The sequence below is a fragment of the Gadus macrocephalus genome, chromosome 23 (genome assembly GCF_031168955.1).
Source record: "Gadus macrocephalus chromosome 23, ASM3116895v1".
Taxonomy (NCBI): Eukaryota; Metazoa; Chordata; class Actinopteri; order Gadiformes; family Gadidae; genus Gadus; species Gadus macrocephalus.
In genome coordinates, this window is record NC_082404.1 from 3429219 (window position 1) to 3447266 (window position 18048).

The following is an 18048-nucleotide window of genomic DNA, read 5'->3' on the forward strand; positions in this document are numbered from 1 at the left end:
AGCATGCTACACACACACACACACCGACAAACAAACACATATACACACACACCATACACATCACCTTCCTTCACCTCACACACAAATGTTTATTTTTTTCTTATGGTGGCTTTTGTAGAAGCTTGCAATTGATCCGTAACCTTGACCCCTTAAACTGCTCGACATTTAATGAAACTGGTACAATCAAAATTACACAAGTTATCTGTGCATTGTTAAATTTTGCCAACAATTGTGTGGCAAAAGAGATGATGCAAATGCCTATAAAATGAAATGTATCATAAGATTATAGCATGATAATATGATATTGTTTACACATATAAATGTAACAAACAGTGGGACAATTGTATTTGAATAACAACAATTTGCAGTTTTACTCAAATGTAGTGCCTATTACCATTCCCATTTTTGCTAATGTTTGAATGATCCTGCGTTTGTGTGACTGGCCGATGCTGCCGATATTGAAGACAACCCAACAGTGCACCAGCATTTACAAGACCTGGTCCCTCTAAGCAAGCCTAATCCGATGCTGCACTTAGACTTACTCTCTTTCCTGGAGGTCCTGGTGGTCCAGCCTCTCCCGATGGGCCCGGAGGTCCCTGGAAACATTCAGGAGAACAGGGTTCAACAATCCTGTACCGTGCTCCGAGAACTCCCCCAAAGCACTTTGTTTACTACCGACAGGGTACTGTCTTAGCTACTGACATTTAGAAATAAAACTCACACCAAAGTACATTTTCCATCTATAAAACAGGCTGAACGGGAGAATGTTATTTATCCTGCCAGAATACTTCTCTTCCAACTGTGAGTTAAATTCAGGCAATCATCGGACCCTGACATGGGCAAATATTACATTATCAAACATGGCCTTAAGCATACAAGAGTAGTGTTTTGTGAGGGAAAGGGATTTACAGAGTCGCTCAACTGTGTGATGGGTCCACTAGTGAGGATGAGTGCCACTCGAGCCCAATGAAATATACATGGTTCTACCTTTAGCCTGCCTCATCCAGCCCCGGTGAGCCACAGCCGAACATTATTACGCTTAATACTCATTCTTAATGAACCTGATTGCAGAGAGAATATCAGGGTACACTCAAAGGTGTGGGAGAGGGGCCATGACCACCCTAAAAAAAAATGGATCACCTACAATTAAAGCCGTTAATAATATGTAATTAGATTATTAACAATTAATAATAACAATTGTATTTGATTTTTTAACTGATTTAAATCCAGTTCATCAAAACATCCAGTGCATCCTCCAGTGAATGAAGCGAAGGTATTTCGCTCCAACATTTTTCTCTTGGCTCCTAGCCCTCCTGTGTATGGGCACTGCGCCCCGCGGCAGCAGCTGGGAGCGGGAGATAGTGTTCCTCCGCTCCGTCCCTTTCTTTATGTATTGTAAATGAATGCAGCATTGGACTCACAGCCTGGCCCGATTCTCCATCCTCTCCCTTCTCTCCAGGTCCACCATCCGTGCCCTAAAGGGGGGGGGGGGGGGGGGGGGGGATGCACTTTAGTTTATTTCTGCAAAAGTGTGAAGTACAGTTCCTGAGATGGTGACAACACAATTCCCAAAAAGTATAAAAAGGACTGTTCGGTTCTTGTGTTTAGACAGAGTGTCAGTGTGTGTGTGTGTGTGTGTGTGTGGGTGTGTGTGTGTGTGTGTGTGTGTGTGTGTGTGTGTGGGTGGGTGAGCGTGTGGGTGGGTGAGTGTGTGGGTGGGTGAGTGTGTGGGTGGGTGAGTGTGTGGGTGGGTGGGTGGGTGTGTGTGTTGTTCTTTGAAGAGTGATACTCACAGCAACACCGGCCTCTCCAGGAGGGCCTGGGTCTCCCGGGAATCCAACAGGTCCCTGTTTTAGGCAGAAAGGTTTAAGCAGGCTATCGAAAGATAGTAATACTTTTCATCCCTTCATTATTATACGTAGTATACATCACATGTCATTAAGACTATGGCTTATAATTGTGATGACGATGCGGTGCCAGTATGCCTGATTACAACTGCTGGTGGATAATACCGTTGGACAATCCATCGGCAAAACACAGGAGAAAGCACCAGCAGAAAGCTCTAAGAGCTTTTAGAATTTATTCGAGCAAACAACCTTGTTGGAAAACAAACAACATTGGCTTCAGAGTGTATGCATGGTTTCACTTTTCATTGGTTATGTGTTGATGTTGTTCTTCAGACTCACAGGGTTGCCCTTGGGGCCGTCGTCTCCAGGCGGTCCCTTGGCCCCTGCAGGTCCGGCGGACCCCGGGGGCCCGGCCTCGCCCTTATCTCCTCTCTCACCTTTGGGTCCCTGGGTGACAGGTGAAGGAAGACATTTGATTTGAGACCTATTGCATTTATTCTGCAGGGTTAGTGTGTGTGTGTGTGTGTGTGTGTGTGTGTGTGTGTGTGTGTGTGTGTGTGTATGTGTGTGTGTGTGTGTGTGTGTGTGTGTGTGTGTGTGTGTGTGTGTGTCTGTGTGTGTGTGTGTGTGTGTGTGTGTGTGTGTGTGTGTGTGTGTGTGTGTGAGAGTCAGAGAGTGGTGATGGAGGGAAGAAATCATAGAGAGTCACCACTGTCACAAACAAGATCACCACAGACTCAATCTCCTCAGAAGTGTTGGAAGCTGTTTTGATGCAGGTTTAAAAATAAATAAATAGGGAATTCTGTTCTACCAAAAGAGAGGTGGCAAAACCGAGTTGAGTTTGTCCACGTCCATGAACTCCTTGATCCGTCCTTGATATAATAACCTTCCCTGGCTAACACAGGGGCTCAGCCTCCTCCTCACTCACGTCAAAAGAAGACGATGATCTCCTTTCATGAGATGTGGCCCAGCTCTCTACGGCCTAGAAACGAGCGAGCACAAGGCTGCCGGCTGTCCATGTGTGCTGGCCGGGGATTGATTGATGTGAAAAACACTCTGACTATGGAAAGAAGAATACTTTTTGTCCTTGCTGTGTTTTGTAACTTATTTTGTACCGTAGTCCTCTTCACTTTTAAGTCCGGATAACAATCGGAGAATAGGCCATACGATGTCTGCCCTGTCCGCTGTCCCAGGAAGTACAGGACCCATATCTCTGATCTCTGATAATGATGTCGCCATGGAGCTTAATACAGCCATCATCACAGCGCGCTCACGGTGTACGGCTCATACATCTTAGTCTGGGGCCTGGCATGCGTTTAGGACCAGGGATCTGTTGGAGAAATTAATAAGCAATCCATCAAACCCCCTCCCCCCTCTCCATCTCATTAGTGAGTGTGTGTTTCTGTGTTTAGAGAGAAGGGAAGGGAGAAGGGGGTAGGGGGGGGGGGGGGGGGCAGGTATTCTGCCAAGTTGAAGCTGAACAAAACAAACTTTCATGATGTAACAGTTGGAGTATTGAGATGCAAAGCACTGTAGGGGTGTTCCCATCTCCACGGAACAGTAACATGGCAGATCGAGACAGTGGAGGCGTGTGAAGGGCGGCCAACACCACGGCCGTGCGGCCTGGAGTGCACACTGTCCGATCACACTACGACCATACGTCTCTCAAAGGCCTCACATGTAGAAATCGTTTTAATCATTCAGCGAGGCGACTACATTCTCAACTGTATCAAAAGACACAGCCATTTGCCAGTGCGTTTGAACTGATAGTTTGCACTGATGCGAAACGCAACAATATTTTGTTTTTAAAGTACGTATGATTCCATAATGTACTTTGTCACAGAATATTATAGTGGCTCTGGCCCCTGATGTCCACAACCCATCGTAAGCCCCTAAGCCCTTCCTGCTCCGAAATACAATCAATTCAATGTAGGTCGCTTGGGGATAAATGCATCTAAATAGTTTCAAAGAATGAAAATGTGAAATGTCTTTCGACCAACTCCCCCACTCTGCCAACGCAATGCTCACCATCAGGGCTGCAGTCTGTCAGAGCTCGGTGCTGATCGCTAACCAGACGCGGAGAGCTAGCGTGCTAAGCGCTAAACGGCTCTGAGGCAGCGACAGCAGTGGTCGTTCAGCAGGACCGGCCTGTTTATAGCGACATGTCGAGCGTCTGGGGACAGCCACGCTCTTGGCAGTGGGGTGCTGAACAGGAGGGAGACGGCAGGGGGGACCCATGCTGAGACCACAATTAGCCTCGCTCGGGTGAATACACAATGTCACATCGGTGGCAACAAACACCCCCATTATGGGTTGTTGTGTTCCTCCTTGCTGACAGATGTGATGACTCATTTCCTGAGGCCCACGCACACAGACATGAGAACCACTTGCCTGAGACAACCTTTGCTTGAGATAAAGGGTTCTAACAATTTAGCGTAAACATATCCTTCTATAGTTAAGTGGTTCTGGTTCACGGTGTTCGGCGCGGTAACCAGACAGGCAGCGGATGACCGATGACTGCATTGGTCAATGCAGGAACACAGACACACGCACACGCACACGCACACACACGCACACGCACACGCACACGCACACACACACACAGACAAACACACACACACACACACACACACACACACACACACACACACACACACACACACACACACACACACGCACACACACACACAGGTAAAGGTAAAGGTAGTGTTACAGGTTGTGTCTTGTGGATTCACACACAGTCCAAATGAGAAGGGAAGACTTACTCCGACTCCGGACTCTCCGGTGGGCCCTGGGTTCCCGGCCTCTCCCTGCTCACCCTGTGGTCAAAGAAATGTGATGGTCAGAACAAACACCCAGACACGTACACACACACATGCATGTATACAGTAACACAACACCTGCTTTCATAATCAATCAATTAGATGCATTTTGGTGGCTTGACCTTTAAATTCCTCATGCTAAACTTTAGTCTAGGTATGCATGTGCTCCTCATCCTGGGGGAAATCAGAGCAAATGAGGCATGAGCAATAGCATTAATGACCGCCTATTGATAGTGACCTGTTGAAGTCGGTGGATAGTTGATCTGTGCGCCTTAATAACTTGTCATATTCTAGGGGATTCTGCAGCCTAGAGGCTGCTTTGCATGAAGGAGCGGCTGCCAACTGGCAGTGAAATTAAGTGGAAAAAATAATAAAATCAACCGTTATATTGTCAAGGCGGTAATGTCACTTTGAAATGCAGTCTCTTGGTACTGGCAATGTCTCACACCTATAGTGCTCTGCAATATATATATATATATATATCCCCCCCAGACCTTATGTTCTCATTAGGTAGCTGTGTAAAATAATCAAGTAACAATCTGTATCAATAATTGGTATTGGATCCTGAGCAGGGGACAACTAAAATGAGAAAAGCTTGAATCCCAGAAAAGGTTTTCTGTTCTCACCTTCTCTCCGACAGAGCCCATACTGCCCACACCACCAGGGGGTCCTTGTGCACCCTGTGAGAGGAAGCACAAAGTATTGAGACAGAGGTTTCACACATTCACACCACAAACACTGGACCATATTATAGCCAAATGGGAATCAAATACCGAGCAGGAGCAGGTCGGGGGCCGCCTCACAACAATTTAAGCAAATCACAGACAGCAAACTGCAATGTGTACCAAAGTGCACCAATCGGTACCGGTCTTCCTACAGAGGTGGTGTGATCACATGTCACCAGTGAGATGATGTACTGTATGTAACAATTGCTTATGAACAAGGCATTGAAACCGATCTCGCCCGGCAGAATAATAAATTCGTACTCTCCATTTGGATGCACGTACAACATATGTGTATTTTATCTTTAATGTTGGACTTTTCTTGGTATCTCATCATTATTATGACGAGGTGGCCCACAGTGGCGGCCTGTGTGGCGGGGCTGGTTAACCCTGTGACCAGCAGGCGCTGGCGTGTTGTGATGCGTGTGGTCCGGGGGTACGTACGTCAGCTCCACTGGGACCTTGGGGACCTCGTGGACCGGGGGGGCCAGGCGGACCCTGAGGAGGAGGAGAGGGAGATGAGAGGAGGCTCAAACAGGGGTACGGTAGGGCAGCGAACCAGAGGAATGACATGATGAAGACCTCTCACCATAGGGCCCACGTCACCGTTCTCTCCCTTCTCCCCTGGAGGTCCGGGCAGACCCTGGGGATGAGAAGAAGAAGCAAACATTGGTTTTAAATGTGTTGTGGTGTTCTTCAGGCGACCATGTAGGCATGAATTCAATTTTGTTATGCCAGTCTTCCTGAATGTACTGGCAACATCTGGCTGTGCAATGAGGCCTGGACCTGGTCACATTTAAATCAACTTGGCCGGCTGTATTAATGAGACCTGGAAATACATTGAGACATTTATAAAATATATATTTTACAATCCTAAATGAGAAAGAAAAAGACAAAGAAAACCCATGATGATTCCATGTTCTGGCACAGCCCTAATCCTATGCTGTAAAATATAATGTCTACAAGATGTGTTTGCCAAAAACAGTGATGCTGCAGGTGGCAAAACTAATCAAGTTAGGAGATATTTTGATGTTGTCAGTGTCTACTCATAGGAGTCATCTCACACATGCTCAAACAAAACCAATGAGCACACACACATACACAAACACGCACTCCGACAAACCTCTTCAATAATATATTTTTTTAAAGAGTTAAAAAATATGAATCACAAGTCCTTGAAAACACAGATTCCCAGAAAGCTGTCATCAGGAACAACATTGCAAGTGGCCACCTAAAAAAGCAAGTCAAAGGATGTGTTCATCCAAAGAAGCAGAAACCAGGTATACTAATTGGTGCATCGTGAGCTCTCGCACACAGTGAGACACTACAGCTCTGCTTCATGTCTCACATGTTGCTCTTCAGCAGGTCTGCTTGCAATCAATTTGTGATATGAGGATGAAAACGTGCACGATAAAACGTGAACGTTGAATGAGCTTGTTAAAACTGTTGTCATGATTTTGAACATGTCTGCCTTGAGTTGAAATAGTTAAATTGTTAAAGAGAATGTGTGCAGGAATATGTTATAATCACTCTTTAGTGCAGCGAGATGTACTGTCTCTCAACAGAGCGTGTACGTGTGCCTGTCAAGTCTAATTCCAGCCCTGAATCCACCTACAGTTGAATTTAAATTCACATTTATGAATCTATTAGCTGCTACGGTCTAAACCACTCCCAACGGTTCAATGCTGTATAGATCTTATCTTTAATGCCTGCACATGCAAACTTATTGTATGTTGTACGTCCTGGCACATATTGTACTAACTTATTGTATGTCGTACTTAGTTATAGTACTTAGTTGTGTAGCATCTTATCCTCGTTATCTTTGTTGCACACTGGTAATGGATTAACTAATATTGTTTCACCTTCTTCTGACAAATGTACTTGATAAAAGCGTCTGCTAAATGCCCGTTATGTAAATGTAAATGTACATGGCACAGAGAAGAGCCGGACAGGACGATGGCTTCTTTCAGAGGAGGTTCCCCCCTGCTCTGAGCACATGTGTGCCATCTGAAAGAAATCGTAGCGCATTTCTTGCCAACTACTTGTATTTCCTGTCCCCCGTGAGTTGAGTGCCTTCCATCAGTGGTAATGTCCTCCCAGCATAGGCTCGTTAAGAGGGGACAGTAATTACACTGGTTGGCCTGAGCTGGGCTCCATGACGAGCACCACTTCTCTGGGCCCGCTTCCCGGGAGCTATTAATGGAATCAATGTAATTCACTTCCAATGGAAAGGGAATTACTACCAATTAAATGGGCGATCGAACTGGGTGTGCATAATGCAGAGAGGGGATGGCACTCTGAGACAATGAGCCAGTGCTTTGTGTAATTTCATCAAAACCCCCCCCCCCCCCCCCCCCCCACACACACACACACAAACAGACACACACACATACACACACCCAACCACACACACACACACACACACACACACACACACACACACACACACACACACACACACACACACACACACACACACACACACACACACACACACACACACACACACACACACACACACACACCCAGCACCAGGGCCAACCCTTCTAATTGCTTTGATAGGCATGTGTGGCTTTGGAGAGCTGGTATTAAAATAAATCTAATGTTGACTATCAGGCTAAGGGTGGCAATGCGGCCTGTTCTTTTGTGGTGTTTTTCATTTCATTTGACCGGGTTCAGAAGAGGGGAAATGGTCAAATCTGTGTAAATGTAGTGCTTGAGTCCGAGCACAGACATACTCGCACACACACACGCACGCACGCACGCACGCACGCACACACACACACACACACACACACACACACACACACACACACACACACACACACACACACACACACACACACGGCCAATTAAATTAATCAAGTCCACTCTCGGATATACTTTTATATATTTTTCATCAGAGAGCAACACAGGCCAATGAACATGTGTTCATTGGCCCATGTAATTGAATGGAGCTGGAGGAAGCTGAAAAGACTGGGAGGCCGGGGTCGAGTTGTGATAACAGATTCATTTATATAGCTCGATACAGTGAGCAGGGTTAATGCGTAGGTGGGCCTGTGTATTCTGCAGGAGCATGCGTGGAATTTGTGTGAATTTGAATTTGACACATCATCGCTGGTCAAATATGGATATTTCGATTTGTGTGTTAAGATATGTGCTAGAATAAAGGTACCTGACTGTTGTAAACATTTACATTAAAGAGGAACATAAACACGTACTACTACTTGTATATTAATAACAATAGCAGGATGAGTTCTGGTCCCTTGGTTTCACTTACACTTTAGACGTAAACGTCACCAGAGCAGCCAAAGCTGGCTCTTGAAGCTCATTTAGAAACCGAGGTGAAGGTAGAGAGACAGTGCATAGGGTTTTCTTATGGAAAGGTGAGCACAGTCAGGATGAGATCGACCACTTCAGCGACCTTTGACCATCAAACTATTGAGTATGATAATGTACTACTAAACCAATTAAAACATTGGTTTAACGTCGACTTCGCACACGCTTGGGGCATCGTAACCTGGTGAAGAGTGGACACACATGTGAACTTTGACCTTCACTTCCTATTTAGTTTCAGCTCCAATTAAAACTGGACCGCAGGGACTGAATGAGTACCCACCTGTAGGCCGATGGGTCCAGGGGGTCCGGGGAATCCCCTCGCACCCTCATCTCCCTTCTGTCCAAACATGCCCTGCTGTCCTCTGGGGCCCGGCTCTCCGTCCGCTCCCTGTTCACACAGAGCGCCGGCTGGGTCAGAGTTTGACGGGATTGCCTACGTGTGCATCCAGGCTAAACACGCTTCAGTCGGTGTGTATGTGTCTGCGTGCATGGGGACCAGGGTGTACTGTGTGAGGCGATAGCCATCGGTGTAGCACATCTGTTAGCGTGAGCTAGCTCTGGGGAAGTCAGTCCAGCGGTACTCACAGCTGGACCCGGGGCGCCGATGGGCCCCTGGATACCAGCGGGGCCCGGTGGTCCCTACACATTGAGGAGAAACAAAGCTGTTGTTACATAAAGAAAGGATCAAATTCAAATCATGTTTGAACAAAGACACAACAAAGATAATGGTTGATGTATCACTGCAGAATAATTAATTTTAATACTTTATGACATGATTTCAGTTGGTGGTCCCTGAGTGATAACCGACAACCCACCTGTTCTCCCTTGTCAGCTTTGCTTCCTTTCTGTCCAGGCTCTCCAACCTCTCCCTGGGAAAGACAATACACACAGACACACAGACACACAGACACACAGACACACACACACACGCACGCACGCACACACACACACACACAACCATCATGTTAAACACTGGCCTCCAGCTCAAAAGTCGACATTTAATGTTACATCTTAAAAGAAACACCAAGCCAACCCAAGCAACACCATTGCCCATCAATGTCTCCATTATGTGCGTTGATGAGCACTGCAGAAGGGAGATGTGATCTCCACTGTTTGGCCGCTGAACAGACTTAACGCTACTGGGCATTATGTTTGGGCTAGATGAGACGAGCAACAGTACTTTCATTTCTCACTTAGTCTAATTAAGTCTTAGTCTCATTTTGGCCGCACTACTGCTTAGGAAGATGGATTAGCATCAGCGGGACACATTTGGGACACAGATGGTACGACGTATGAAGATTGATTGCAATCTGTTGAAGTTTGAAAGACGTATTTTTGGTAATTTTGTAAATTCTCGATCAAAGAGGAAATAGGCCAGACAAGAGAAAAGTAAAGGAAAGACAGAAGGTTAGCCAGACGGACCTTGTCTCCGTCCTCTCCAGGGGGTCCCTGGGGTCCGGCTGGACCAGGAAGACCCACAGGCCCCTGGACACCATCTCTACCAGCGGGCCCTTGAGGACCTTTCTCACCCTAGAGTGGTGGACACACACACACACACACACACACACACACACACACACACACACACACACACATTTGGTGAGAAAACAAAACGCCTAACATGATCTTTGGTCAGCTCAGTACAAGATTGCAAATGCAAGACATAAACCAATATAAACCAATGTAATAGCCAAAGGAACGTACCGGTGCGCCCTTCTCTCCCGCCGGTCCAGGGGGGCCCTGGGGGCCGTTCCTACCAGACAGACCGATGGGACCGGCTGGTCCAGCTGAACCCCTCTCACCAGGCGAGCCCTGGGGGTTGGGTCAGTGTATGTGCGCGTGTTTAAAAGAAAGATCCAGGGTCAACAAGAGGCAAAAAACACATTGACTGATTCAGAAGCTGTGTCAACCTTTAATCCACCAATCTGCAAGAGGGTTTAGAACCATTTAATGCCGTTAGGGTGTTCGGTAAAACAACCCTCCGGCTCTCACTAATGAGCCCCGCAGCATCACAGACGTGTGTCCGGGGTCCGTCGGGTAAGGGCTGGACCGGGAACACCCGGGTGCCTTGTTTATTTCGTCTTTAAACTATGCAGATTAAGCCGTGGCGTCCACAGCTGTGGTACAGTGTTTCCATTAAGTGGGTTTAGAGTCGCTGGGTTTGTTAAAACCACACTTGTTAACTCTCGGCACCCAGAGCCTTACGGCTTTGATTAGATCCCACCCAACCAATTCCAACCGATGAGGCAGAGGACAACAGCCTGTTCCTAGTCTCTCCCCCCCCCGCCCACCATGACCCCCATCCCACAAATAACATACCGTCATCATTACACGAGCAACAAGTGAAGAACGAGCCACCCCCAAACCAAACCTTGCCAAAGACTGTGTGAACACTTCTGTCTATCAAAATATCGTTGTATTAGGAAGTCAGCGAGACAGACAGATCAGATCATATTACCTTCCACTCGCACCTTCCCAGGAGATAGATGTGTGACTGAGTGAGTGAGTTGGTGGGTATGTGTGTGTGTGTGTGTGTGTGTGTGTGTGTGTGTGTGTGTGTGTGTGTGTGTGTGTGTGTGTGTGTGTGTGTGTGCGTGTGTGTGTGTGCGTGTGTGTGTGTGTGTGTGTGTGTGTGTGTGTGTGTGTGTGTGTGTGTGTGTGTGTGTGAGACACGCTCGACTCCTATCCTGATGCTAGACACCAGTGATGCAGTCGTCTGCGTGCTCTTTGTGTGATGTGTCACCTCATCGTGTCCCCTGTTTCAGTGAGCGCTGCTGAATGCGGATGGTGAACCACAGGCTCTTACAGCGTGATGTCATGCCACAATGAGGACATTGGATAGGCTCTTAGTACAGATCAGACTTACGACGGGGCCGGAGGGTCCCTGTGGCCCCTCTCCTCCCTTCAGACCAGCAGGACCCTGAAAACAAACACAAGACATTAGGGCATTACAACAACAACAACAACAACAACAACAACAACAACAACAACAACAACACAAAAGCAACTTGCTATCCAAATGGAGGTTACAGACACAAACAATCACATATATTCACTAGAGCCTGTTTTTTTCAAGTCGTCAATACCAGCCGTCGTAAGGGCTCAGATAAATGATGCCTCCAATGACAAAGAGGTACTGCAGGTCAAGCATAACGTAGCACAATAACACCACCTTAAAAGTAAACTTCTGGACCGCCAGCGAAATCAACAGGAGGCGCTTCAAGAAATGGAGGGCTATGCGGAGACATGCTTCAGAGTTTGTAATGTTCATTGATTGGCTCATATTTCGCCCTTCAATATCCCTTCTCCATGAGTAACAATCGACTGAGTCTGTGTGTGTATGTGTGTGTGTGTGTGTGTGTGTTTGTGTTAAAGAGATTATACCGTTTTTCATGCATGTCTGCATACACATTGGCATGTGCTTTGCGCACAGTTTACCTGTGTTTAGCATTAGCATACAAGTCAGGTTGTTATATGTTGTGAGTGTATATTTCAGAATGAACTGATGATGCTACTGTTTTGTTTGTGTGGGTTTGTGTTAGTGTTTGCGGTGGGTTTGTTTATGTGTGCACATTCATTTTGGTTCCTGCAGTGCTCGTTTATGTTTGTGTGTGTGTGTGTGTGTGTGTGTGTGCGTGTGTGCGTGTGTGACTCCCCAGAAGGCTGTGCTGCCTGTACTCATGGCAGTGTGGGTAATGAGTCTCCCTTGGCCCCGGCTGTGCACTACACTAAATAACAGCCCAGGAAAACAATCAGTGTGTTGTGCTTTGGGCCTGGGCAGAGCCTGGCTGACCTTCCAGGTGAAACCCGACCCATTCCCAGTTGCACACTAATTATTAACATCAAGTTCTTGGTAACGCACTGAGTAAACAAGGCATAAAGATTTAAAAAAATGGGTAAAAAAAAAATATCTTGAGCCAAACAGCCAGCAAGTTGTTATTGTTACGTTTCCAGCAACCCACAGTTGATCAACCCCTCCCCCTCCTCATATACTAATGAAGGACCACGATGCATTGCAGTGGGTGAAAAACAGCCGTTCCGGCGGCGGTGGAGCGTGGTCGAGGCGCGGCTGTTTCATTTGCCAGACGTCACTTTAGATTTCCTGCCTGCCCGATTGATTTGCAGAGTAGGGGTGGGTGGGGGCCGGTGGGGGCCGGTGGGGGCCGGTGGGAGCCGGTTGTGTTCTTTAATGAAGTGAATAGCTCAACACGTCGCCGCGGCCGGCCCGTGGGGGGGCCAGGCGGTGCTCTGTCTCTATTGCTCAGCCTACGCCCGGGCGCGCAGCAGGGGGGGGGGGGGGGGGAGGCGGGCGCAGAACTCACCGTGGCACCAGGTAGACCTCGCTCACCGGGGAAGCCCCGGAGGCCGGGAGGGCCGTCTTTACCAGAGGTCCCCTGAGGGCCCGGATCTCCCTGTGGGGGGGGGGGGGGGAAAGAGAAATACATCAGTGGAAACAAAGAAACAGCCAAGTCAAACAACAAGTATTATAGAAGCAACATGAGGACATTTCTATCAGAAGCCTTCTCCGTCATATCCTTCACAATCCATTATAATCAACCTCACTTTTTAAGCATAACATAATTATCATACTCTCTTCTACCCTGCTGAATGCACCAAACTTGATATGGGAATAACTACGCATTGCTCTCTATGTCTGGCTCCCTAAAGGCAGTCAAATAAAACAATGTACCATCTGTCGTGTTCGTATTGAATCAGTAGATATGATAGATAAACAAGAACTTAAGAAACAATGAGTATCAAATCCATTGAAATGACAACCGACAATGTGATAGATCATCATTTAAATGAGGGGCAACCTTTCTTTTGGTTTACACATTATGGGTTGGTTTTTATTAAACAATTCTATTCCATTTGATCAGTTGCCTGCAGCTGATAGAGTCAGATTGTTGTCCACAAAGGCAGTGTCAGGCTAGACGTGGTTCGTAAGAGTAGCCATTAATCAATAGTGTGTAGGTAAACACATTCAGCATATGCATGATAAAGCGTAATCTAGTGTTGTTCGTAGTGGGACGAGGCACCAAGGCACCACATTAACCCGGCACATTGCTTTCCAATGCTTTTTTTTTTTAACTGGCAACACAGTTTACTAGCCGGAATTGATATGATTGTTTCACTTCATCATCAGTACAACACATCTTCTGAGCTGCTCTCAGACCTGGCGGGGTTGCTTTCAACTCGTCCTCTGACCAAGCGGTCCTAACATCGCCTGGGAACCAGACCTTTCAGCCAGCTCATATTTGTATTTGCTCTGGAATTAATGCTGGCCCCCCTCCCGTTCAGACAGATTTCCATCAGACATGGCCCAGGGCGGGCCAAATACAGCTGTGTCTCTATTATGGGGCTGGTGTATTGTGACCATGACTGTACAAAGGAGGCTTTTTCACAAATAATAAAAATGTCTGCTCCTGTTGTTTTGTTGATCTGATGGTTGTATCTCTATCCAATCGTGTCAAGAGGTGTTTTGGTCTGGGCCCTTTGCTAAAGCTCCTTTGAAATTGAAAACTAACTGAGCAGTTCCAGATAATAGTCATTTTGATGGGTGTGGCGATGTCAGGCTAATTCTATGTTATAGCAGAACCTTTGGGGGGAGGCAGAAGAGAGCCGGGACTGGGTACCAGTAACGGCCTTGTTCTCTGTTTCATGACAGACATATTGTCCTGAAGAAAATGCAGTAAAAAAGCATCTGTATTTCTTCAGTGGGAACTTGTTGACGGTACACCACTTCTGACCTGGTTTGTGTCAGCTGTTAATAGCCATCACACAGTTAGAGATCCCCGCCTCCAGCAACATGATTGGTGTAAATAAATATGAATCAAAAGAGAATTAGCCATCCCGTTCACCCAAACATGAGTCTGCCATCAGACTTTGGATATTAATCTAAAACAGATATTTGAGACTTCTTCCACCTAAAACAATCCCTGATCGTATAACGGGTAACCATATCGCAAGTGACGTCGCTTTTTGTAGATTTTTTAAAGCCGTTCTTTGAAATAAATAGAACGGCTTTGTATAGAACTCCATCATTTAATAATATCTGACTTTGGTGCACTCTCTCTTTGTATATTACTAAAGTACCCAACAAGTTTATAATATCTCACTCTGGTTTACTCTCTCTTTATATACAACTATACTACTCAACTACTGGTTAATAATAAGTGACCCTGGTTCACTCTCTCTCTTTGTAAATCACTATACTCCTAAACTAGGAGTAAAGTAATACACAAAGCATTGACCGTTCATCAGCTATGAATGATAGCTGTGATAAATAAATGATGAATGATGGACTTCTGAACACCCCTCTACACCCCCTAATCTCTCTTCTCTGTCTTTTTGTGACAGACATTAATCTTAATATTGACCATTAGACTCAATCATTTAGCTGTGGTGAATTTCAGCCTCTTGACTTGAATCCATTATCACTGCGACCAAACGTTGGCTGCCATCGCTTTTCAATCAACGGCTACACATTGACGACAGAGCGCTGAGAGTGTAGGAAACCCTGCACTAATTACCAGGGACATGAATATGGAGGAATACAGCAATAATGAAACAGGCCAAGTGTCACAGTCAATACCTATAACCATAGTTTAACTACATCAATCAACCCGACAAACATCAATACATTGAGATCATCCCCAGATGTGTCATTTGTTTAGTGTCTTATCAATTGGAGTCTCCTTTTCCAGACATCCATTTAAGGATCGGATGACAGTTTCACCCACTATTAGAGTCAAAGCACAAACTGCGCAGGAGATTTATCCATTGCGTCTGCTAATACCTGGCCCTATCTGGGTGTTTAGGTTGGATGCGAACACAACCTCAACCAAGCAACAACGGCATAAGGAGCAACTTCCCCCTCTTGCCTTTTCCTTTTAAGACCCACAAACCAAAGCTGTTAGTCCTTCTTTCATTTTTTCCTTCCTTGCAGTATTATTTTGTGTGCTACTTTTGCCTTGACAGGCCTGACTCTACCTGCAAACAGGGGAGGCAGACTCAAGAGGCATAAGAGGATTTGGCCTCCGCCGCCCAAGCAGCAAACACCTCCAGGATGTGCCTTTGGCATACTGATGGAGGAGACACTGCTTTTGAGTGTGTGTGTGTGAGTGTGTGTGGAGCTGTCCATGGTTGAGGGTGGTACCATGAGTGGCAGAGGGCTTGCAGTTAGCCGTCGGACTTGATTAAAGTGTCTGCCTGGGAGGAGATGGGGAGAAAATGAAAGGGGGAGGCGGGGGGGGGAGGGGGAGGGAGCCTGGGGAGGCTAGCTGCACCTTGTAATGTGGGACGGTTTCAGAAGGGGAAAAAAAAGAAACACAAAATAGAAGGGGAGAAATGCCATCCGTCTCCGAGATGGATTGTGTTTTCCCTTAATGTGCACGTGATTGCCGACTAGGAGGGCAGCTCGAGACAGCCACTGCCTGCAAACTCAAGTACCCTCATTTCTCACGCAAGCATGGTGTTTTTCCTTTTTTTTTTCCTTTTTATTCTTCCAATTTTAGCATCATTATCTTTGTGCCAGACTATGCTTTTCAAAAAATGCTATTCCGCAAACAAACTATTCATTCAAAACCGATAATCCATGAAGCCTTGCAGCTTTGGATTCATATTGGCTTCCATTATAAACGTTGTTAAAATACTGCCTAAAATGGTTTAGTCAGTACTATTGTTGGTGGACCTTTGCACTTGTCAAACTACTTTATTGAAACTGAAAACCATAATTTTTCTCTCTAACTTACTGAACCTTGAATCCATCCCGTCGGATTAGTAAACCTCTCCCAGCTTGAGACCTGGACTGTTCATGTCATTCACCAGCACTGACCTTTGCCCCCTCCTTGCCAGCAGCACCAGGTAGACCCTGCTCTCCGGGTGGGCCCGGGGGTCCGGGATGGCCCCTCTCGCCCACTGGGCCAGTCTCTCCGGTGGGTCCCTAGGGCACCAACACAACTTTAGCTTCCAGTCTCCCAAAGTCAGAGAGTGACATCCAGCTCCGCAGAGAGACGGCTGCGTTGTTTGCATCGTGGACTTCCCTCATCCTCAAACCATTATGTTATGAATGCGCTACACTTATTATAATTCAACCCATCATCATTTATGTTTATGACGATGACAACATATGAAACAAAGTAAACTTAAATCCCAAACTACCAGGTAAAATGTAACCAGCAACCATAAAGGGAAACTGAAATATGCAGTGATGTAACCATAGGTGATGATTGAGCTATGGTTGAGATCCTCTTACCTGGGGTCCGACCACTCCTCCGGGCCCCGGGGGGCCTGTCTTTCCTTGGAATCCCTAAAGATAGAGAGGAGAAGTCCCATTACTATCAGACCATATTCAACACAACATGCTGCCATGGACCCTGCCATTGATGTAACACCACTTATGTCCTCGTCAAATGTGTTTGTCCAGGGAGAGAAACATTGCGGTTCGACGTCTGCTGAGTGGTGATTCAGGATGCACAACCAGCCGTAAATCAGTGCCACTACTTGAGTACAGGACGACGTCTTTCAAATGTAAAATGTAGAATTATGAGGATGTCTATTGCGCTTCCCTTGTTGGACAGGTCCACATGTTCTATATTGTGTGTTATGCATAGTATTGGCAGGTTATTTGCAGATCACCAATATTGGTATACTTTTCTTAGCTGTAGTCTATTTTATAATACGCGGTAGAAGGATGGAATTTGAATGGATTACGGACAGGCATTGTGTGTGATTTTGGCCATTCTTTAATCTCGACTATTTCAGTGCTGCATTAATAGACGAACGGTGCTCCCGGACTCGCCCTCCACAAGTCACGGATGAACCCTGCTGATGCATTTATGCATGGTTATTCATATCATAATGAGCGCACAGCCAATGTTCCAGTGAGTAGAACACAGAGCTAGTGGGTGGTCACTACTGGATCTAACGGAGCAGGAGGTCGACCATGGTCCCATTAAAACACAGATCTATTCTCAGCCTTCATCAGCCTTCATCACAACCACTCTGGCTCCGTCGATCAGCGCGCTTCCTGATTGACGCGGATGCGTTATTCATCCATTGCTAGTCTATCGGACGCCATGGTAACAGCGACAAAACCTGTCCCCTCACAAAACCTGACAGACGAGCGGAGACGTGTGGGGCGGGGAACGGTGCGCTGGAGGGGGAAGGGGCGCTGGTGAGTTTGATTACCGGGATCAATTCTTGTGTCGGATGCTCCAGGGGCCCCACATAAATCCTCCCCCGGAGAAGGTGTTAATGAAAACTCTTCATAAACGCTCTCAATGAAATCCCTGCGTAGTGGTTGATTGAACCTTG

At 46.5% G+C, this 18048-nt stretch overlaps 1 protein-coding gene across 7 annotated transcripts in view; it reads right to left on the reverse strand.

Moving 5' to 3' along the window:
• Positions 1–18048, reverse strand: part of col11a1a (collagen, type XI, alpha 1a) — a 74078-nt gene that overhangs the window by 11492 nt on the left and 44538 nt on the right. For all 7 annotated transcript variants that reach the window (XM_060044547.1, XM_060044545.1, XM_060044548.1 and 4 more), the window contains 17 exons: positions 16988–17041; positions 16568–16675; positions 13053–13142; positions 11597–11650; positions 10435–10542; positions 10153–10260; positions 9546–9599; positions 9316–9369; positions 9011–9118; positions 5981–6034; positions 5836–5889; positions 5296–5349; positions 4613–4666; positions 2187–2294; positions 1794–1847; positions 1422–1475; positions 543–596 (listed from right to left, as the gene is read on the reverse strand). In XM_060044547.1, coding sequence (XP_059900530.1) covers positions 543–596; positions 1422–1475; positions 1794–1847; positions 2187–2294; positions 4613–4666; positions 5296–5349; positions 5836–5889; positions 5981–6034; positions 9011–9118; positions 9316–9369; positions 9546–9599; positions 10153–10260; positions 10435–10542; positions 11597–11650; positions 13053–13142; positions 16568–16675; positions 16988–17041 — 1224 coding nt within the window. The remainder of the gene's footprint in view (positions 1–542; positions 597–1421; positions 1476–1793; positions 1848–2186; positions 2295–4612; positions 4667–5295; positions 5350–5835; positions 5890–5980; positions 6035–9010; positions 9119–9315; positions 9370–9545; positions 9600–10152; positions 10261–10434; positions 10543–11596; positions 11651–13052; positions 13143–16567; positions 16676–16987; positions 17042–18048) is intronic.